General features: G+C 36.9%; 1 protein-coding gene across 1 annotated transcript in view; it reads left to right on the top strand.

The window, feature by feature from the left end:
* SLC41A2 (solute carrier family 41 member 2) overlaps positions 1–24,395 on the top strand; it is a 60,501-nt gene that overhangs the window by 3,392 nt on the left and 32,714 nt on the right. Inside the window, exons 2-6 of the mRNA XM_074168083.1 lie at positions 6,241–6,984; positions 9,735–9,842; positions 15,844–15,915; positions 16,788–16,932; positions 18,879–19,025. Of these exons, the coding sequence (XP_074024184.1) occupies positions 6,430–6,984; positions 9,735–9,842; positions 15,844–15,915; positions 16,788–16,932; positions 18,879–19,025 (1,027 nt within the window). The 5' untranslated portion in view covers positions 6,241–6,429. The remainder of the gene's footprint in view (positions 1–6,240; positions 6,985–9,734; positions 9,843–15,843; positions 15,916–16,787; positions 16,933–18,878; positions 19,026–24,395) is intronic.

The raw sequence follows: 24,395 nt of genomic DNA, 5'->3' as shown, positions 1-24,395 counted from the left end.
CTTTCCTTGCTCTTGAGAACTGACTGATGGATGTGCCTGAAGCAGTGTTGGCAATTCATTTGGGTAACAACGAAGACCATTCTTGCTGTCTGTTCCTGAGTAGTTACATTTTCCTTGTCATCTTCATCTTCCTCAGATGAATCAAGACCAATCAGGCCAAACAAAGGCGCAGGATGGAAAAATGTGATAATGATCAGGCGTACGGTTTCATAGCTGAAGTATCTGAGATTTTTCCAAAAGTCAGCATCTCTTCCAGATCATGGTCTTGTGTATTCTCCACATCACCTGTTCTTTGCCTGTTTTCCACATCATATATACTGTGTCTGTGTGTATTTTTTAAATTGCTGTATGCATCAATCGTATTAATTCTTATGGGGAAAATTGGTTTGTTATCCATTGGATTGCTAAGTGTCTCACTTTTCTAGAACATGTCTTCAGCAAACAGCAGGGTATGGCTGTATTTCCCATTTTGTATGTTTGCAGGACTATTTGTTTATGCTTGTATATGTTTGCAGGACTGAGAAAGAGAGGTGAGTAATATACAGTAATTATGTGTTATAACATGTATGAAGGAAAAGAAGAAACTATTAAAAGCAGATACTTAGGAAAAAATAAAGAAGTGGAAATTACCATATTCATAGCCTGGGCGTAGCTCATTATTTTGCTTCTAGGGACAAAGAAAAGGTGTCCTTTCATTTCATATATAACATGCCAGTTATGATAAATTTGAAGCTGCTTCCTGGCTTCTCAAAGGGTCTTTGTCACTCCCTCTGCCTTTTTTGAGTACTTCACCTTTCTCTGTAACCTCCTGATTATATGCCAAGAACCCAGATTCACTTGTCTCCTCTTCCTACAGAAACTGGGGATAGGATTGTTGAGATTTTTACTTCCTTTTCCTCATATGAGTTATGCAAGTAAAGTTTGCTTCTTTACCTGGCTATGTCTTTTCTAGACAACACAATAAAATTGACAGTGTTCTTGTCAATAATAAGACTTCTTAGGGAGTTCTTGTCTTTGAGGTCGCACTGTTCCTCAGATGGTTTGCTGCATTTTATAGCTACAAAAAAAAACCCTCCTAAAATTGCAGCAATATTAGCAACCCCTAACTCAGGATAAAATTATTGCACCAGCTGACATTTGGAAAGTTATCTTTGTTGGAACAGGTTTTCAGAAATGAATAGTTATATTCAGAAGGCTTCGTAGTTATCTCCTCTCTGTATGCTTTGAGGAAGTAATTGCTCTTCACTGTATAGTATATTTTTCAGTTTGTCTTCTTAAATTCTCACTTTTCAGCATTTATTATTAGCTCACTTTTTGTCTTTCCAAGTCTTTTTGGTAGGAAAAACATAAACAACTGTCATCCAAACTGCTTCATACTATTTTAACTGTTAGCTGTCCATGCCAACCTCTTCCTTCCTTTGTAACTTGCTAGTTTACCAAACTATTTTTCTTTTCCTCTCTTTTTTTCTTCTAAGTGCCATTTCTATTTGTTAGCACTTTCTCATAAATGAAATCACAATCTTCCAAAAAGATTTGTTTCTTAAGAAAACAAAAAGATAGTAAAACCTTAAAAGGAAAAAATTCCATATGCTAGAAAAATATGGATAATTAACCTAAATATTTTTGGCCAGAGTTCCAGACCAAGGAATAATTCCTGTGAGTCACTGGTCTAGCACTCTGATGATGTGACTGGAGGACATATTGGAGAAACCACAATGAGAGCCAGACTCTGCCTTGTTAAAGCTATTGGAAAGTTTTCTCAATGTGTTTCCCTGTGAGTGAAATAAAATCCTTAATTTGTTACTCCTCCACCTCCTCAAAAAAAACCAAAATGCCACCACCCCAAAAAAACCCCCGTGAGGCTGCTGTGGGTCTAAGTATATGTCTTTCATCACAGACACTTTTACATCTTAGTTGTACATCCCATTCTTGAATTCTATCATAAAGTTTCTCTAGCCTAGATGTTTCTTGTGACCAACTGAAACTCAGCCAGCTGAAGTGATCCAAAGCTTTTCCCGCTGCAAGCTTCCTAAACTGCGGGCCACTTCCCATCATCATAAATCAGTTGGCAACCTTCAGCACCCTAGGCTATACCCGTCATGAAATTTTGATTTTCCCCAACTTCCATGAACTCCTTTTCTCTTCTGTTCCTCTGAATCCTTCTATAAATCCTTCTGTTCCTATAAATCCTTCTAAAGCTCTTTGCTGTTGTCATAGAAGTTGTTAGGCTGAGGTGCTCAACGCCTACTTTGCCTCAGTCTTTAGCAGTGGAACTAGCTGTTCCCTGGACACCCAGCCTCATGAGCTAGGAGACAGGGAGGGGAAGCAGAACGAGGGCATCACAATTAAAGAGAAAGAGATCAGTGACCTGCTACGCTGTTTGGATGCACACAAGTCTATGGGACCAGATGGGCTACACCCAAGAGTGCTGAAAGAGTTGGCAGACGTGCTCGCCAAACCGCTTTCCATTATTTATATGAAGTCATGGCTAACTGGGGAGGTCCCAATGGACTGGAGGGTGGCAAATATAACACCCATCTACAAGAAAGGCAAAAAGGAGGATCCAGGAAACTATAGACCTGTCAGCCTGACCTCGATACCAGGGAAAGTCATGGAGCAGGTCATCTTGAGTGCCATCACAAACCATATAATGGGCAACCAGGGGATCAGGCCTAGTCAGCATGGGTTTATGAAAGGCAGGTCCTGCCAGATGAACCTGATCTCCTTCTATGACAAGGTAACCCGATTATTGGATGAAGGAAAGGCTGTGGATATTATCTACCTGGACTTTCAAAAAGCATTCGACACTGTTCCCCATAGAATTCTAGTGGAAAAACTAGCTGCACATGGCCTGGGCAAGCATACGATCTGCTGGATCAAGCACTGGCTGTCTGGACAGTCCCAAAGAGTGGTGCTCAATGGAGTTAAATCCAGCTGGCAGCCGGTCACAAGTGGTGTTCCCCAGGGCTCAGTGTTGGGGCCATTTCTGTTTAACATCTTCATTGACGATCTTGATAATGACATAGAGTGTATCATCTGTAAGTTCGCAGATGACACCAAGTTAAGCGGGAGTGTTGATCTGCATGAGGACAGGGAGGCTTTACAGAGAGACCTAGATAGGTTGGATCGATGGGCCAACATTAATGGTATGAACTTCAACAAGACCAAGTGCCAGGTCCTGCTCTTGGGCCACAACAACCCCATGCATCGGTACAGGCTTGGGGAAGTGTGGCTGGAAAGCTGCCTGGCGGAAAAGGACTTGGGGGCTCTAATTGACAAGTGGCTGAATATGAGCCAGCAGTGTGCCCAGGTGGCCAAGAAAGCCAATGGCATCCTGGCTTGTATTAGAAATAGTGTGACCAGCAGAAGTAGGGAGGTGATTGTCCCCCTGTACTCAGCACTGCTGAGGCCACACCTGGAGTATTGTGTCCAGTTTTGGGCACCTCAATACAAGAGAGATATCAAGGTGCTGGAGAGGGTACAGAGGAGGGCAACGAAGCTGGTGAAGGGCCTGGAGCATAAATCGTACGAAGAACGATTGAGGGAGCTGGGACTGTTTAGTTTGAGGAAGAGGAGACTGAGGGGTGACCTCATCACTCTCTATAACTACTTGAAAGGACATTGCAGAGAGGTTGGTGCTGGTCTCTTCTCACAAGCAAATAACGATAGAACAAGAGGGAATGGCTTCAAGTTGCAACAGGGTAGGTTTAGACTGGACATTAGGAGGAAATTCTTCGCAGTAAGAGTGATCAGACACTGGAACGGGCTGCCCAGGGAGGTGGTTGAGTCACCATCCTTGGATGAGTTTAAGAGTCACTTAGATGTGGTGTTGGGGGATATGGTGTAGGGAAGAACTTTGTAGAGTAGGGTAGATGGTTGGACTCGATGATCCCAAGGGTCTTTTCCAACCAGAATGATTCTGTGATTCTATGATAATAGTTTGCTAGTTTATTGATACACTTGTTTCTGCTTGTCTTTTTTTTTTTTTTTTTTTTTTTTTTATGCAGCGTTTCTTTTCTTTTACTTAGATAGTGCCACCTTTGGGTCAGAAAGAAACAAAATTACCTCTTCTTTTTCTGTCCCTCTGTAGCACTTAACAGAGCACCATTTTGGCCCGTGGTTAGAGCTCCTCTGGGGTAGCAGCAAAAGTTGTTTTGTTGCTCCTAATTAAAGGGTGTAGAAACCAGAACTGAGGCCTAGGAGTTTTTATGCACTTATACTTAAAGGTTCAATGCAGCACAATCCGCTACAGAGCAGCAAACGATATTGCAGGAATCTTGGTTACTTAAATTCCTCTGTTGGTCTTGTGGAAAAAAGATTCCTTTTTCTTGCAAAACTTCTTTCTAAATCAAGCAATAAACTCCACTGTCGTTTTTTAAATACTCGTTTCTTGGTCAGAGCTCCCTTGGATAAAGCCATTGATAGAGGGAAAATCTTCATGTTGTGTCTGAGTAGTCTATTCACGCTCAAGAACAAAATAAGTAATTCGGTGACCAGCAGAACTTTTGCAGTGGACTTGTTGTGGCTGTATATGAGTGAATTATCCTGTCTAATGCTTGAATATGCCTTTCAACAAGGGCACGCATTTGGATCTCTTATAAGGCTGTTAGTTAATAAAAGCTTTGACATCTCTCTGTCAAATCTATCTGAAATTGCTCCAGAATTTCTGGATGGCTTAAAATAATTGAAACAGAGGTGGGGAAAGTATAGGGATCATAACATAAATTATATGATGTTTAGGAGCCTGATTTTCTTAGGAAACATAGATTAAAAATCCTCCAACTCTAAATTATTTTAATTTCCTGCAGTCTGTAAAAATATGTTTTCACAGCTTTGCAGGGATACAGTGTCTTGAGCTTGTGGAATTGTTATCCCACATCGTGCTGATGTGGTCTGCATGACCTTTGTTTCTTTGTTTATGCCAATCATTCACTTGTATTCATGGAGTCTAGTAATAGGTACCAAGGTCAACAAAGCTTCAAGTCAAATTAAGGTTGTTCTTTTAGTAAATTACCATAAATATTATCACAACATGAAAATTGAAGAAGAGGAAGGTAAAGTGGCTTCTGATGGAGGAAATGTCAAATGACTTGAGACTGCCAATATATCATTGTTTAATTTTCTACCCTGATGGAAATGTCAAAGTAGAAATAAATGCACATCAAATCACATTAAAGATATATTGTATTTGTATGATCTGCAGAAAGCAAAACAAAGTGACCAAATCAAGTGTTACTGTTGATCAGATAATTACATTTTAGCGGTTACTAGACATCAGTATAACCTGGCTTTCAAGAAATATCTGCAACCTACACCTCATGCAAAATTAAATTAAAATCAGATTTTTAATACCTTTATTTTAATTATCCTAGCTCCTAACATTTTTTTCTAATTTTAATTAAATTTTAATATGCCATATTTATGAATATAGTACTGCAGATTTATTTTAAAATTAGACTAATTTAAAATATTTTAGACTAATTGGTCTGAATTTCATTACTGTCTCCTTTCCTTGATATTGTAGTATTTCATGAAAAAGTGTCCAGTTTTATTATGTACATTGTAGCTCTTTATATTTAACATAATTTGTATGCTTGCTTCAGAGAAAATTCGGTTACTATGATTTTAAATTAGCTTGCTTTTGAATTGTACGTATCAATATCAGTTTGTCATCTTTTTATGGGGATGGAGGGCAGTCAACAGATAAGACCTTTGCCACCCAGAATATTGCTTTGAACTTATCACCTCTGACAGCGTTTGGAAAGTTCGGGTTCTTTTTCCTTATTTTTCTTGTGCTCCTTTCCGTTAGCATAGAGTGGGAGGAGGAACAGGGCATCACGTGCATTCCATTTGTCCATAGCTTTGCACCTTGCAGAAATACATTTCTCTGGGGACCTACTGCATTCAAGGCTACTGGAAATCTGGGGCTACAAACAGTAACTGTCTGAAAACTTTGACTTCCTGGGTTTTGAAAAGGCAAAAGCTAAGCCCTCACTGGTTCACGTACAGTCCACATTGCTGTCTCTTTCTTTCACTGGAAAGTACACTGGTTTGTGAAACTTCCTCACCCACCAACTCTCCCTTTTTTACCTTCTAATTCCTTTCTACTTAGGTAGTTGAATGTTGGAGAACACTGTCATTTTTATGAATACTTGCTTTGGAAAGATAGTAGGTGATCTGGAAGTTCTGTAGAGTTAAAATACTTTAAATATTGAATATATATGTTTTTCTTTTTTGCAGATCCAGTCTTGCTTATGGAATTGTTGAAGATCTGAGATCAATGAAAAAACATTTTTGCATGCAAAAAAGGATCATTTTGGTTTATTTGTTTTAAAATCATCAAGTGTGGGGCTTGATGACTCATCGACAAGATTTCTTCACTGACGTCTGAAGAACAAAGTGCTTTTCAACCTATACTTCCGTAGCACTATGACTAACTGTAAAGGCAGATCTACTATCTCCAAAACAAATAACAAAGTTCATGACAGAGAAGGTTTTGTAAACTGGACCATAAATCTTAATACAATTCAGTCAGATAAATTTTTGAGACTGCTTTTGAGTATGGTTCCTGTTGTTTACCAAATAAACCAGGATGAAAGACACAAAAAAGTGAATGGTGTCTGGCAAGAGGGATTACAACCAGCAGGACACAATTTTAATGTTAGGTCTGAACAACACACAGAGTACCATCACTTTTCAGAACCAAGTTTTCATGGTAGTAATGGACACAGCTCATCTAGCTGTAGCCCTAAATATGATGATTTTACCAGTTATAATTACTGTGATGGAATGGACGCTTCAGAAACAGATGCCATGTTGCAGGAAGACAACCTATCTAGTGACAGCAATGAAGATATCATAGTGGAAGGAAGTAGAAAACAACCTAAAGAATCTAGTAGTATTATGGCATTACAGATACTTGTACCTTTTTTGCTAGCAGGATTTGGAACTGTTTCTGCTGGCATGGTTTTGGATATTGTACAGGTTGGTATTTGCTTTGAAAGATGGTTTTTTAACAGGTAGTCTGTGGGGTTTATAATTCTAACACGTGATTATTGTAGATGTTCACAATATTGAGGAGTAATTAGGACTGTTTATGGTTGTGCTACTTTATACTCCTTTTCCCCAAATATCTTCTTTAACAATTCCAGTGTTTAATTTGGAATCATTCAAGTCTTGGTAAATGTTGTGGCTTAGACATGGTAGGCTGGTGAATAAAACTGTTACCTTCTGCTGTAACTATGGATAGGAATATAATAATGGTTCCAAAATCTGTTGACACTAATAAACGTATGCATAGTCAAATGGGAGTTGCAATTAACCATGATGCTGGAATACACAGGAGTTTAAAAAGATTAGAAGAATTTATTGCATTATGTCATCTCCTTGTGTGCTTCAAGTCTATGCAATTTCTGAAGTACTGTGTAATTTGGTGCATGATTATGCAGATGGTATATGAAAATGTGCATTGCATTTATATGGTATACGAAATTCATATGAAGTGAGTCAGAACATTTTTGAATATTCAGGTGTATGTAAGTGACTTTTTTTATATAACATTAAGTATACTGAACACTCAGAATTACAAACATCAGTGACGTGAACAAGGCTGCAAAGTCACATCCACCTTGAAATATACTTGTAGTAGGTCCAGAGGAGCCAGATGATTATCTTGGTTTATATTAGCAGATTTAACTGATGATAGTTATTCAGGACTAAGATAAAGTAGAACTTTCTCTGAATTTTAAGACTGAAGTTTAATAATATTTTTTAAACCTGTTTTGCAGTATTATATCACTAAGTTCCTACTGATATGGAACATTTTTAGGTCCGGTTTCTATCTTAACACAGTTGTAGATGTCAGCGGCACTTCAATGGAGTTAAAAGAAACAGTTACTTATGAAATAATGCTGTGTGCGGTGATGTTTGAAGAAAAATCTGGAGAAAATAACAGTTAAAAAAGGTTTATTTGACTGGCTTATTTTCTTGCCCTCTATTTGCATTTTGAAGGCTATATTTACTTTTATTTCCTACCTAATTTCTTCTCTTTAAAACCCAGAAATTTCTTATAAATACAAACCTCATTGATTCTCTCTTCCTGTATGAGTAGATTCACAAAAATCATTCAAAAAGATGAAATAACAACAATATTCAAACTGAAAGACAGTAGAGAAATTAATCTGGTTTTCTTTTTCTCTTGTTTAATTTTGTTTCATTCAACTTTAGGGTTTTCTTTAGCTACACTTAAGGGTTTACAAAGTTAATTTTAAGAGGAGTAAGAGATGACCATCTTTGTCACTCATAATCTTCAGAGTGTAAAGGAAGCTTGGACTTCAATCAACTGCAATCAAAAGTCACTTTTATACATCAAGAAAAAGGAAAATAAAAATTGACAAGCAAACTTTACTGCTTCTTTGCACTGTTTTACACCAATCTTGTGCTTTGTTCATTTGCATCTTATCAATTTATTCTTTGGCCAGATGCTTTGTTTGTATTCTGTTAGTATATGATTTACTTCATGATACAGCATAATGATTAGCCAAAAGAGGCCTACTGCCACTACTGACCTCCCACCAAATGTTTCAACTTGCCTTTCTTTTTGTTAAGGGAATGTAAGCATTTGTATAGCTGGTTTTTGAGCTAGACTGAGATATATTTTGATTTTTCCTTCTATATTGCTTTTAATCTTGATTGGTTTCCCAGTCCAGCTCAGCATGAATGGAGAGATGTGACACAAAGGCAAAAATAAATAGCTAGTGCCAGCACTACCTTTTCCCCTCTTAAACTAAGCATTAATCTGCAGTGTCAGTAAAGCAGGATTTTGAAATGTGACAGAACATGTTTTGAAAATGAAAATTTGAAGACAACAAAGCATTCTAAGCTTGCTTTTACAAACCGTTTCATGGCTATTCTTTTGCAGTTCTAAATATGTATGTAACTTGATACAAAGGAAATTCTCAGATCTTGTTTACATTTGAGAATTGAATACTTTTATTTTAATTAAAATAATAATTTAAATTACTTTAAATCCATGAACATAAAGACAATTCACAGTTTTGTTACTTTAGTTAAAGTTGTTAAAATTACAATTTAATTACAAATTAAATACACAGATTGACAGACATACAAAGTAACACAGTATTTCTGTGCTGAAAACTCAGTGCACACAAAAAATTACAGGAGAGTTTGTCTTTGCTTTATAAAATCTGGGTTTTGGAAAACTGTACTCTTCTAAATTCCACGCTTAGAAGTAAAAGAACAAAGAGAAGCTATTTTCACTTACAGGCTCTGTTCATTTGACAACTAATTCCTTGCTGGTTTTACATGAGGTTTCTACACAGCTGGAAGGGAAAAGATGAAAATATTATTGTAAATTAGGAGCAGAATTCAAGAGCAGTCTTAGCACCTGGTACTATTTTAAAGTCATGAAAAAAAGAGACTTCAAATTAATGACATCTTTTTTCAACTAGGTTTGTTTTAAGGCCAAGTTTTTTATCTCTTACTTTCGGTATTCTTATATTTGAAGTAGTAATATGCAGCCATAAATCTATTTTATCTAGGTAGGTAACAGTTCTGGCTTTAAACTTTTAGGTCTAATATATAAAGAATGATTTGTTTGTTTGGTTTTTTGTTTTAGAGGCATAAGTTATGAGTTACAGAATTTTTTTAATACTTTGCGGATGGTCTAAAGAGAATTTTTCAATTGAGTGTTTCCCACTGTATCCTTTCTATAGCACTGGGATGTGTTCAAGAATGTTACTGAAGTTTTTATCTTGGTTCCTGCACTTCTTGGTCTCAAAGGAAATTTGGAAATGACCTTGGCATCTCGGCTGTCAACTGCTGTAAGTAACTTTCTCCCCCTTTTTGGTCTTCAGATATATGTTGTAAATATTTCAAAAGGAAACAAATCTTTGGAACACAAGTGTTTTATTTTTATCGTTTAATCTGGCTGTTATGGGTGCTCTTTAAATCTGTTATTAAATTGGCAAACTTAAAAAGGCGACCCTCTTCTAATCTTCGTACATCAAAATTCTACTTCTTTGGTCTCTTCTGAGTCATTGTTCAGAACAGATAGAGTTGATTCTTGAGGTTTACCTGTGTATGCTGTAAAGTTGACAGATCTCTTTGGCATTGATGGGGTTTGAACAGCCTAACAAAAGGTGTGCACTTTGAACACATTTTTCCGAAGACCACTTGTGTGACAGCAAAATAAAGCATTGCTAACACTGCTACTCCAGACTTTTGTTAATCAAGCTGTAAGAAACTCTATTGTAGCTTTCTGTCTAAATAATGTTATTCCTTTTTTGCAGTGGTGGGTTTTTTTGGGGGGGTCTACTTATTTTTTGTGTGTCTGTCAAGACTGTAACATGGCATAACTACATTTTTTCTACATCCTCTTTCTTACATATTTGTCATAGTTCTTTTCTGCCTCTCAGAGGATGTTTCATTCCTTCCTTTTTCTAGCCTAAGCAAACCAGATTAGCTTACCATAAAGTTTTGTGTGTGTGTGAATATCTATAATGAACAGAATATTCTAACAACGTGGCTAAACTATTTCTGGTACCTGAACTGTGTATCTCTGTAACACACTGCCTAATGCAGTGTTTTTCCTTTGTAAGATATTTTTTCTATTCTCCAGCAAGGACCCACTGTCCGCCTGTTCCTGCTTGAATAAATCTTTCTAGAAAATGTTTGGTCAAAGGTGTATATAACTCCAAATGAGACCTTACTATGGCTTTGTAGAACAGCACTTCCCTATTTCTCTCAAAATTTGCTCTTGAAACTTTTTATAGGTTTATATGTACTTATTTTCCTAGCAGTGTCAGATTTATACCTCAGAGTCACTTAGTGATCAATGACTGTGTCCTAGTATTTCTCCTTTTGTATTATTTCCAGCTGTCACTCCTGTATTCTGGCAGAAATATTATTAGTCCATAAGTGCATGACCTTGCATTTCTATTGTTGAATTGCATCTGTTTTCGTTGCTGTAATCCTCAAGGTCATCCAGTTTTTGTACAATATTGCAATGCTTTGTATTGACAAGGTCTCCCAGTTTTCTCTCATTAATAAATTTCATTGCCACGTTATATTCAGTTATTGCCCAAATGCACTATGATGGACATAGCCTTAGTAGTCCTATGAATGTTTGCTTGTGTCATGCCCATTATAGAAATTGATTACTTTTGCCCCATATCAATTCTTTCATATGTAAGAATTGACATGTTTTATTGCATCTTTATCTATTTCAGCCTTAGCTATTTAGTCTTTTTTTTTTCTGTTTAATTTGAATGCTCTTACTTCTCTGAGTATTCTTACTGTTTCTTAACAATATTTTGTGTTTAAACCTTACTGCCTTTACTGTCAAGCATGAATATTTTTGACTTTTACCTTACTTTTTTGGTGTTGACCTGTTGCTTGATTTGTTCCTGTGGCCTGAGGATTGAAAGTGCTTGTATTGCATAGTGAAAAATATACCAAGTCCAAGATCTACTAGTGCCTTACTAAAGGCTTAAAAAAAGAGGGTCAGAATCAGCTCCACCACTTCTGCTTCAGTTAATGAGTTCTTTAGTTCTTTGTTTCAATTCAACTTAGGACCTTTGCCAGATCACAACTCCAGAACTACTTCTCTGGGGCAATAAATGGCTGATTTCCCCATCCTCACCAATGCCATCTCATTTGTGAACCTCGCAGCTCTCAGGGGACATTTGGAAAAGGGTCATGCAGGGTTTCTGCACTGTGAATGCCAAAGTTGGTTCATATTATCCATCACCTGTTACCAAAAGTCAAGGAGTTGGTCCCCCTCACACATACACAGAAAAAAAATACTGGGGTTTACCCAGCAGTGGCTGCATGTTCAGTGGTTAACTAAAGTTGGCGTCCTGAGGTTCAGGCCGCTTCCCCTCAGCCCAAAATGACATTCTTGAGAATATCCCTTTAACTGCGTGATAACATGATCTGTAGATGTGTTGAACATGATTTTTCAGAGCCAATTTGTCCATTTGAAGCCCAGGCTCCTACCAAGACTCAACAGCCCATTCTGAGAGGGCTTATTTTGAGGAGTGTTACCAGAGCCACTCACCGCTGTCATTAAGTCTCACGAAGACATAAATCAGCTGATGCTTCAAAGATTTTTACTCAAGCATGAAGGCTTCCTCCCTGGTACCAGAAATTGTTGTGTGTCTGTCTTGGCCAAATCATGTTAGCCTGTTCTGTTCACAGCCTTCCACTATGAAGGTTAATTAACTGGCTACAAAGAGGTCGGTGAAGTGTACATTTCTTCAGACAATGCTATGTGGCATGTGGGAGCTCCAGTTTCTTTGGCATTGCCTGAAGTCATAGTCACAGCATCACTGGCACCAAACTGCTTCCCAGCATTGCATCAACAGGACTTGTGGGGGTTTTTTTCATTTGTTTTCTAATGCCTCTAATTTCCTTGTATGACCTCTTTTCTTCAAGAATCATGACAGACCCTGGACTAAGTTACACAAGTAATGGAAACACTATCTGGGACTTCCTTAGTCATATTGTAGGTTCACTGGACATCATTCACGGGGAGGAGGTAGAGGCTTGTCATGGTTTGGTGAACATTCTCTGTCCTTTGCCAGTGGTGGCTCTAATTTGTTCTAGCTGGTGTAGAGCTCATCAGTAAATGTTGTAGAGTGTGTGTGTGTATGCATGTGTGCACAACACAGTGGAGGTTTAAGAGAACAATATTGTACAAAATAAGAACAGTATAGATTAGTCATTATCAAAGTAATGCTAAGTAGATTATATTTAGTTTGTATATGTGAAAAAACAGAAAAAATGGCTTTTATCTTGCAAAGAACCTTCCAACTTTCTTTTGTGTATCTTTTGTCATGCTCAATACCAGTTGCAATACGCACAGCTCTGGGAGCTGGTTGGTGTTTCTAATTTCTTAATGTTTCTAATTGTTAATTACTGAAAACAAACCAAAAAACTATGGAAACCTGCTACATGTTAGATGAAGCTTCTTACAGGTAACAACTTTGGCTTGGTTGCCAGATATGAATTTTAATTCCAGGAGGTTGCCTTGATTGCTCTGCTTCCCCCAGGTTTTAAAAACAGGTGCTGTGTCATATTGCAACACTCCTTACTGGACAATTTAATCACAAGTTTGCTACTGGATCTGCCATTTACATGCCAGTTGTCTCAGACTTCTATGAAAGAGGTTGTTCTGACCTTTGCAGTCTTCACATTGATTTCATTGACCCCTATTCTCGTAAGCCATCCAATCTTTGGTCCTGTCATCCTCATCCTAAGTGAAAACTGAAGGAGTATATTAATTCAGGGCATATCTTAACAGTTATTTGGAGGCAGTTGTATGATTAATCTTCCTTTATTTGACCTAAATTTGCAGTAACTGCCTCCCCCCCACATACACACCCCCCAGATACCATCTAAACTAGATGCAAGACTGTGCCCCTGTGAACAGCTTTACCTTTGAGGAGGAAATTTCTAACATGAGTTCAAAATTGAAGCTAATTCATATCCTTCTTGCTCCGTTTAGTTTATAATTGCTTCTGAATTTGTAGACAGGTTTATGCTCTTGGGACTGTAAACTAATTATCTTTACTCTATTGTAGTTGTGTGGTCAGCCACAGAGTAATGTTTTGTTAGAAAGTTTCTGTTATCCATAATATATCTGGTTTCAAGTTTTGCCTGATCACCTTCATTCATCTTGGTGCCCAAATTCCTATTTGGGCTGCTTGTTACTTGTCACTCACAATTCCCCATCCACTTTAGAATCAGTCATTTCACTAAATTTGTCTCAAGACTGTGGTTTTAATCTATTTAATCTACCTCGTGGCATAGCTTGTACTTCTCTTTGGTGTTAGCGTTCATGTAAACCGTTCTCCCTTCTTCCACCGCTGTGCTGTGTGAGGTGTACTTAGGTCAACTGCCCAGTCAAGCACAATATTTATATTGTGTGTTTTGTATTCTTCAGCTTTGTTCTGTAGTTCGAGTCACTGTCATTGTCTCAGTTCACACTGTTGCCTTTTCTCCATATTTCTTTTTCTTTTTCTTTTTTTTTTTTTTTTATGAGGAAGTAAAAAAAACCAACCAAAAACCAACAGCTAAACACCACTCATCCAGTCATCTGTGTGAACTTACGCAGACTCTTGTTTTGACTGTGTGTTATCAGGGTTAGGCATTATGACTTTAGAAACTTTTTGTTTACGTCCATCTATTCCACAGTATCACGATAAACTTGATCTTACTTTGTGAAAATCTGCAGCCAAAAGGAGTCATCCTGCTCTTTTTCTCCTGTCCAAACCCTGAGAGCACTTGTGCGTGGTTGCATGTGATGGATCAGATAACTTAGTAGAAGATAATGGCTTTTTGCTCCCTGAAAAAAAGCGTTTTCCATCAAACCAGCAAGCAAATTTATGTTGCCATGAACTCACTCAAGGGGTTGGTAGATCTGATTCAAGAAAAAAAAATAATGAACATATAGCTAACAGTAGGGGAAAGCAAAACTATGCCATTTGGCAGCAGCTCACTTTTAAGGCTGGATTAAATGTTTTGCAAGATTACTGTTTTAACAGGGATTTTTTGATACTTTTCAAAAACTTCTTCAAAGGAGAAAAAGAGTGAAGCTTTCCATAGCCTGCTGTTTCTTTCATTTAGCGTATATGTTTAAGAAGGATGTAAAGGAGATTCTTATCTGCACTTCCTTAAATATTGCTGTAATATTTAAATTTAATGCATGTATTTGCAGAGCTTTGACTGTACTTTGAACACAGGAAAATATTTATAGTGTAGATTGAGATAAAGTGTCTTATTATATTTCAAAGTTTTTAAGTTAGCATTTCTTTTGATAGTTTGTTCCTTACAAGTCACTACTATCACAAAATGGAGCAAAGTGGAAAAGAAAGGAAGTAAAACCAGCTGGAAAGAAATTACCAGAAGAGTAAAAAAATTCACATTAAGACTTTCTGTGTTTTGAGAAGTGTGTTATCTTATAAATTAGTATTCTATGGGGAAAAACCAATAACATTTATGCTTAACATGTAAAAAAACACTTCAGTTATTTCAAAAGGGAAGTTAGGGGAAGTTATTTTAAATATAGTCATAGCACAGTGGTATGTACTGTTCTTCAGATGTTGTCCTCTAACTTAAAAAATAAGTAAAAGTAGGAAATACATTATAAAAGAGTATGTATGTACTTCTTCATTTTTTAGAATAATTTATTTTCTGTCTTTCCAGCTACTGCCTTAGGACTGGACTTATGTCATTTACAGCATCATAAGTCCCTAGCTGTATTGTATAAATTAAAAGTTAGAATCCTAGACAGTATTAGATGAAGTTTCTCATGTTCTGTAAGCACTTGCTGTTTCTCTATGCGGGTAGTTTCACTGCAATCAATAAGCACATTTGCATGAGACTGTATGTGTCCACACACACATATATGTACGCATTTTTCTATTGGCTTGTAGAATTTAAGGGCTATAGGAACAAGCTCAGTCTAAAGTGACTGCACACTGACAAGTTTCCCTTCCAGCCACTGTTCTAATCACTGGTGGTCCTTGGATATTCCTGGAACGTAAGGTGCCTAGTGTATCTTGCACAATAAGCTAATGTTAAGTTTCTACATGAAACTGCATCAAGTTTAGCAATTTTTTGATAGATACTGTAAGTACAATTTAAAATCAACAGTAATGCTTGGCTTGAAAAAAAGTATAGCTCGGTTTTAACTTGCTTCCAAAACATCTGTTTTTTTTATATGAGTTGAATTATTTGTGGGGCTCTGCCTTGTTAGTGCATTTTCAAGTAATACAATTTTAAACACAAATTTCTGAAATTCTTTTGTAATTTTGACAGGTAAATATTGGAAAAATGGATTCTCCCATTGAGAAATGGAACCTAATAATTGGCAATTTGGCCTTGAAACAGGTAAATATAATGGGCTTATTTGATTAACTCTTGCAAGTGAGTGAAGTTATTGACAAGCATTGGTAGGTATGGATGTATAGAGATGGACAGTGTTAATGGGAAACTAGCTCTACTACACTGCCTCATATTTAACATACAATGTTTACATGACTGATTTTTTTGAACAGTATAGTTCTCTAGAACAATACAAGCTTATATTTGTCAGAAGAGGTAAACTGTTCTTTGTGATTGTACCGAGGGTATTTCCTTATTAATTTTTCTGAGAGAGGATCTGAGAATGATTAGAGAAAAAATTCAGATTTGGCCAAACCTTTTAAATTTGACCTCTCAAATGTTTTCAGTGCTGTATTTGCATTGGATTCAATGTTTAAAGGAAGTATGTGATAGACCTTTTGGATAATAAACAATATTTTAAATTGCTAAGTCATTTGAGGAAAGGAGTGTTTATTTTCCAAAGCAACTATTTCTTAAGATTAAGAACCATTTCGTGTGTTATAATACAACATGCTCAAGAAAAAGGCAAAATGTTTATGCTGTGACTTCACTGTTTTAAGTGGCTTAGAAACCACTAAGCCACTAAAAAAATAGAAACCTGTTCAGGCATTTCAGCTTTGGCTCCTGGTAAATCCTCAGCTCTTTGATTTTACTTTTGTTATTCTTGAGTGTCTGAAATGTTGGTAAAGCCTTTTCCACTGACATAAGATTTTTCTTCTTGATCATCCAAAGTTATCATCTCTACAAAATGGATAAGCATTCACCCTTTACACCTCACAAATAAATGTAAATAGGAGGAAAGAGCAACAGAAAATGATTCTGTAGTCCTCTTAAGTCTATAAATTTTAAGAATTGTTCTCCTTCTTTTTCTTTTCTAGGTTCAGGCAACAGTAGTTGGTTTTCTGGCAGCAGTGGCAGCAGTTATATTGGGCTGGATCCCAGAGGGCAAATACCGTTTTGATCATTCAATCCTCCTGTGTTCTAGCAGTGTAGCAACTGCCTTCATAGCTTCTCTTTTACAAGGTAAAAGTGGTGTATATGTTACTTTTTACAGTTATTTAGTTTTCTGTGGATGTTCAACGTATTAATATTATGTTGCTATTCCTCAAAAATTTAAATCCAGTAAGGTTTAATACATCTTAAACACAGCTGAGGACAGGATGCCCTTTTGCAATTTCCATATAGGTCTGCATATTGCATTCCTCTCCTGTCATATTCTTTTGAAAGATATGAATTGCATGACCTCCTGAGTATATCTAAAACAAAAAGTATGCTTTTTTTTAGATTTCACCTAATATGATGGAGACCTTTTCTCCCCTGATTTCTATATTCATTAGTGCACAAAGTATATTTTTATTGCTAAACAAATAAAACTTATTTGTAATTAAGCTCAAGATGTTAGCTCAGCTGAATCCAAACTTCTAGTTGCCCATGCTGCTAGTATGTTAGTTTGTGCTCTGCTTTGTGTATGAAGTGAACAAACTGGCTTGTTATGGGAAGGCTTTGGGCCAAGTTCAAGTCCCCCTCTCCAAACAGTGCCAATGTCTGTCTGGAGCCATAATGCGTGATGAATTTAATCTTCTCTTCCCAATTGTTAGGAAAGATTTAACCATAAAAGATGGTACTTAATGGACACGAGGGGGTGAAAAGTACCTCTACTTGTGATATATTCTAGTGAAAATACATACTCAGTAGTCTTAATAATAGTAAGTCAAATAAAATATTTAACTTCCTTTTTTTACTAATCTGAAATGCTTACTTATGTGAAAATTACAAAATTGTTGAAGTTTTGCATGGAATTAAGAACACATACTTTTTTTTTTAGTGACTACAGAGCCATTGAGTTTGATCATGCACAAAATTAAGAGCAGCAAGAGAACTTGGGAACATAAGTGCCTATTTTTCACTTCTCATGTATAATTTGAAGAAATTATATTCTCATATAATTAAGAGAATAATAATTATTATGAATTATATATAATTATTAATTATATTAATTATATATTATGATTAATTATATTCTCATATAATTAAGAGAAATTATATATTTGGTGATGGGGCAGTACAGGAAATTACTTTCTAAGCTTCACCCTCCTACAAGTGAAACAGGTGCTTTTGAAATACTGTGATACTACAGGATCATTTAAGTTCGTTCTTTTGAGAATTTAGTGGAGTATAACTCTTTAGGCAGTTTCTCTGAAAGTGAACTCCTAATGTAGCATACAATACATATTACTGCTAAAACACATGAAAATTATAATGCTGATTTTTCAAGAGGTCTTTAACATAAAATGGGGAAATTATGAGGTTATGCCAAAGAAAAAAAACACAATAATAACATGAATTTTATTTTTAGTAGCCTCTTGCGTTCTGCAGGGAAATGCCTCTTAAAAAGTTAGTGTTGCTGTTTATAGGAAAAAAATAGAAACCAACATCCTCAATTTAAATGTTTTAACTGTATAGCAAGTAACATTTTTATATGTTATCTAGTTTTTAACTTATTATGTAGCTTCTTGACTTTTGGTGCGAAGTCCATGACTGGATACCTTGCACAATATCAGATGTCGAAGTTTTAATCTAAGGGTTGTTTTCAGCCTAGTGTAATTTAAATTTCAGTCAGCTAAAGTTAACAGGGTGTTAAAATAACACACATTTTTTTCTTCAGGAATGGCGGATTTATTATGTCAATAGTGCTAATTCTACTCATAAGCAAAATACTTCATTGTACAGATTCTTCTTGATTTTTTTGTGTGTGAGCTTGCTGTATTTTTTTAATATATAACCTCATTTTTAAAGATGGCTGAAAATTAAAACCACAGTCATCAGTCAGGTGGGAAGAACAATCATCCTGGGACAAAAGCACTGGCTTCTTGCTTGTCAAGTTTGAAAGTGCTAATATCTTGGAATTTACTTCTGTAGAGTTACAACAGTAGATATGGTTACTGTATTGTCTTTTTTGTTGATCGCAGGAATAATAATGGTCGGAGTTATTGTTGGATCAAAGAAGACTGGTATTAATCCTGACAATGTTGCCACTCCTATAGCAGCAAGTTTTGGAGATCTCATCACTCTTGCTATACTAGCATGGATAAGTCAGGGTCTTTATACTTGCCTTGGTAAGTATATTTCTAAGTGTGTGTGTGTCTCCCTAGGGACCTGTTTTGGGTTAGGAGGGTGGGGAGAGGTTTAGAAAACCTTTTAGTTTGACTGACTCTTTTGTCAACATTTATACTGCTGAATGAGGAATCTTGGGTTGCAACATTATGCCATGATCTTTTTTAAGATGATAGAAATCACTGACCACAATCTTGGCACAAGCTACTGGTATCTGGAAGACTCTCACAGCATCACAGTCAATCTACATGTGAATTAGAAACTGTATTTGCTGAATTTACTCTGCTTTCCTGGGGGGGAGGAAAGCTGTATTATCCAAGTTTTCTTGAATGTCCACCCCTAAATCAAATATTTACTTCCCAGAGCCCTTTTGATGTGTTCTCCCCTTGCACTGAGGGGAAGCAGTTGAATTGGCTGTCTTGATCAGCTGCTGGGAGAGGAGTTCTGCTTTAAGAACTTTTTTTGTTAGGGTGTGGTTTAAGACAACATTCAAGTATAGCTTGAGCTGTAGCTTTGCCCAGAAACCAAAATAACAAAAATTTAAGTACTTTGAGTAACAATAGCAAGTCTACAGTAAGTATGTATACAAAGAAGTGAAGCCTAATTTTAGATAGATTTGTGCTTTGTGATTGCTATGGCTTGTAAATGATTTACACAAAGACTATTGTGAGTTTTCTTCTGATTCCTTCCAAGTGCTTTCCAGCTCCCATTGCAATACCTCCCTGTTTCCTCATCTTTACTACTCCAGCTTCCAAGACCTGTTTCCTCAGCTCTTCCCCATCTCATTTCCCTAACAGTGTGACACTTCCATGTCTCCCTACTGTTCCCTGCACCTGGACTTGATTTTACCAGCATTTCCTTCTGCTTTTCAGTACATGAAGTAACCACTTCCAGCTTCTCCAAATAGCGGCCCTACTCTCTTCTGTTTTCTTTGTTTTGTTTTGTCTCATAAATTTGATGACTTATTTCAAACATAAATCTGCTAATGTAGCTGTAGCTTTCTTCAGAACAGCAGTTCTGCCATGAAAGATGAAAAAATGTATAACCAAACTGAATAACTAAGCAGCAAAGGAAAGGCATTTTCTGGCTAATGACCACCAAGGGCAATGATCTAATCCTACTTCATGTATTAATTCTGTCTGGCTTCTTGATGACAGTTTTTTACGGTTTGCTTATTTCCCCACTAATAGCTATGAAGAGGTGAATTATATGTAAACAGCTCCAAACTAATTTTCTTATGAATGACTTTTTCTTTCAGTCTGTAATTCTTCTCTCTATTAGTCATTTGCATATTTCTATAGTCCCTTTGAAACTGTTTTTCTGGTTTCTAGGACCTGTACTGTCTAAATCCTACTCTCTTAAAGGAGCAGACCAATGAAGAAGGTTCATCATTACAATGTCTGCTAAAGTGGAATGTGCCTATAATTATTATTATTAGAAGTATGCTCAGATAGTACCTGATGTAATGAAATCCTTGATTGTCACAAAAGAGATGTGAGCTTGGAAAATGAGAATAAGGAACTCAAAAATCAGTCTTATTGTTCCTGTTTCATCTCCCTCACGAAGAAACAAAAAGTACGAAAGCATTTTCTCATAGGAGAAGAATAATATTCAGAATAATATTTAAATTAAATTATTGCTGCAACTGACTGCTTCCATAGAAACGTATTTAAAAAGTGTTGGCGTGATGTCAACCTAACTGTTTCAGTGTGCAATACAACCATTTTTAGTATTTTCTATATTTTGTTAAAAGTTAATTTGTATTGTTTATTTTGTAACTATATTTAAATAGTTTAAATTATATTCTAGTAACTATTTCTCAAATACTTCCTTCAGATACTTCTTTTAAAGAAGTTTATAGACTTGCAGTGAAAAGAAAATTAATAAAGATTTTTTTAACCTCTCTTCTTTTTTTTTTTTTGATGAGAAGAACAGAGAGGAAGCCTCTATTCTTATGAAATTTGATGTCTCTAGCTAGTGCTAGGACTGGGATAACAATTAGAGTTTAGCTCATTAGAAACTGTTTATCTAGATTTACTGCTATGCCTAAAAGTCAGACCAGACTGGAACATTGCGTTATTCTACTTAAAATAGATTTCAGATCCCAACAGTTGATGTGTTTGATGGGAATTCAGTTCAAAATCAGGGTTTATGCTAGTGAATGAAGTGGCAGGGAAGTTGGTATTACCAACTAGGTGGAAAGGAGTTAGCTAGGAGACAGTTTGCTACGATCAGTAGCATATTCTAGCTATCTGAGTAGGTCTGCAGTTGGAAGAGATTGCCAAATTTTCCTTAACACTGAGATTAGATTTGGGGCTAGGGTTATGATTAAAATTTATTCTGGTCAAGACCAGGTTTGATTTAAAATTATTAATGCTAGACTTCAGGCTTTAAATGTTAACTAGTCAGTATTTCAAGTGAAGTTTCATAGAAACTTATGCCCTGTAGGTGAAACTTCATTTTTTTAAGATTTTGTTTTGTAAACTACATTGTAATGAATATGCCAGTGATTTTTCATTTGTTTCCTAAATCTTTTCTCTACAAATATTAGTTTCTTATGTACTTGCATTGTAATGTTCTCTGTATAATTGCCTAAGTTGAATCCATATGACTCAAAGACAGTAAATCATTCATACCGAGTCTTACTGTTTTTAAAGAGCTTACTCTACTTCTTTCCATTTTTTAAAATTATGGCCACAGGCAAAACTTAGTTACATGTGCTGGTATTTTAAGTAGCTGGATTTTAGTAGTAGCTACATTTGTCATTTGTAAAGAAACAATATATATTATTTTGTGACTATATCTAGTACTGCTTCCTATGCATATATAAATCACAGATAATAGGTTTCTCTTTTTTTAAAGCAGTAACTAATTACTACTAATATTTCAGTTTCTCCTAAAACATTTTTTTTTTTTTTTTAAATCTAAAAAAGCCAAACGAAAACTATTCAACCCAAAAAAGAAGATGGGGACAGAAACTTGGACTTCTTTCTTCCTTTCATACATTTGGCATCCGGTCACCAGTGGTGTCCCTCAGGGCTCAGTTTTGGGGCCAGTCTTGTTTAATACCTTTATTGATGATCTGGATAAGGGGATTGAGTGCACCCTCAGTAAGTTTGCAGATGACACCAAATTAGGTGGGAATGTTGATCTGCTTGAGGGTTGGCAGGCTCTACAGAGGGACCTAGACAGGTTGGATCAATGGACCAAGGCCAATGGGATGAGGTTTAATAAGGCCAAGTGCCGGGTCCTGTATTTCAGTCACAACAATCCCAGGCAACGCTACAGGCTTGGGGAAGAGTGGCTGGAAAGCTGCCCAGCAGAAAAGGACCTGGGGGTGTTGGTGGACAGCCGGCTTAACATGAGCCAGCAGTGTGCCCAGGTGGCCAAGAAGGCCAACGGCATCCTGGCCTGTATCAGGAATAGTGTGGCCAGCAGGAGTAGGGAAGTCATCGTGCCTCTGTACTCAGCACTGGTGAGGCCTCCCCTCGAGTACTGTGTTCAGTTCTGGGCCCCTCACTACAGGAAGGACATTGAAGTTCTGGAGCGTGTCCAGAGGAGAGCCACCAAGCTGGTGAGGGGTCTAGAGAACACGTCATATGAGGAGAGGCTGAGGGAACTGGGCATGTTTAGTTTGGAGAAGAGGAGGCTGAGGGGGGACCTCATTGCCCTCTACAACTCCCTGAAAGGAGGTTGTAGAGAGGTGGGTGTTGGCCTCTTCTCCCAAGTGAATAACGACAGGATGAGAGGAAATGGTCTGAAGTTGGGGCAGGGGAGGTTTAGATTAGATATTAGGAAGAACTACTTTACTGAGAGAGTGGTCAGGCACTGGAACAGCCTGCCCAGGAAGGTGGTGGAGTTGCCATCCCTGGAAGTATTTAAGAAACGTGTAGACATGGCACTTCAGGGCATGCTCTAGTGGCCGAGATTGTTGGTTTGTGTCTGTTTGTGGGTGGGGTGGGGTGTGGTTGTGGGTGTTTGTTTTGGTTTGGTTTTGGTATTGGTGTTCTGGGATTTTGGGGGGTTTTTTTTGTTTTTGTTTTTGGTGGTGTGTTTTGTTGTTTTTTGTGGGTTTTTTGGTTTTTTTGTTGGTTGGACTCAATGATCTCAAAGGTCCCATCCAACCAAAAATATTCTGTGATTCTGTGATTCTGTGATTTCCAGAAATTTACATCTCTAGTTATAGATGGCCTAACATATCTCAGAGGAATAAAAAAAGAGGTGGGGCCAGTTTGCACTGATCCTTTGCTACTTTTACAGCTGTCATGGCCACTCACATTTTAGTCAGCCATTCAGTTGAAAAGCAGATCCTACGTATGTGTAGGGGGAAGGATTAGTGCACTCAAGTATGCTTCTAAGAGTTACTCCCAATTGTCTTTCTGTATGGTCTTCTGGAAATACTTCTCTTTTGGTGATATATGTAATTTTCTAGTTACTGCTAAAATGGCTGCTTCTGCTCTTTATATTTTTTTTCAATGTCTTTTTCTTTCTTTCTCTTGGGAAACAGAGACTCTTTCTAAAGTAAGAACATACCACAAAGCCCTTGGAAATGTGTGGTTTCCAAGATGCATGTATTTGAGCTCTGAAATAGTAACAAGGAATAAGAGCGTGGAGTAGCTTCAGCTCAGGAGAGGTATATAAAGTTGTGAATGACAGGGAAGAGGCATTCAGAAAATGACTAGGCAACACATTAAAAAAAAGTTAAATAAATTTTTCAAACAATATTGGATTGTGATTGGAATGTGGAACTTACTGCCCTGATGTGTTAAGAGTACAAAAGTGATTTTAGAAAACTATTTGGATAAGTTAATCTGAGAAGAATCCATTGAGGAGTATTGAACAGATGCAGACAGAAACTTGAGTGATGAAATCTCTGAGGCAAACAGCAGCAGAAGCTGGCAGAGCACACTGAAAGAAGCATCACTAAACTTGTGATTTTCTTTTCTTCTTTCCACAAGCCTCAACCATTGACCGTAGTCAGACACAGGATACTGGACTAGATCACACTTTCGGCCTCACCCAACCCCATATAGATGTTCTTATGTTCTTTCTGTTGTTTCTTTGCCTTCTCAATGCTAGAATAACAATGGGAATATTATAAAGAAACCCACAGTTTATGGGCTAGTAATGATGCAGATGGGATTCACTTCTGATCTGTATTCTGAATTAACTGTTTTCCCTTATGATTTATGAACCTAACTACTCAAATGTGCTCAAACAAAATGTAAATTTCTGGCTCCTTTCTGCAGGGAAAGAGTTGTTTTCAGTTAAAAAGACTGGAAAGGGGAAATTATTAATGTACAAGCTTTCTGCTTGTCTGTAACAGAGCTGTACACCTGTGCTCAGCCTTTGGTTTGAGAGGATGCTTCATG

This window comes from Numenius arquata, chromosome 2 (assembly GCF_964106895.1).
Source record: "Numenius arquata chromosome 2, bNumArq3.hap1.1, whole genome shotgun sequence".
In the NCBI taxonomy this organism is placed as follows: Eukaryota; Metazoa; Chordata; class Aves; order Charadriiformes; family Scolopacidae; genus Numenius; species Numenius arquata.
Note: the sequence above shows the minus strand (reverse complement) of the source record. Positions and strands in the feature narration are given on the sequence as shown.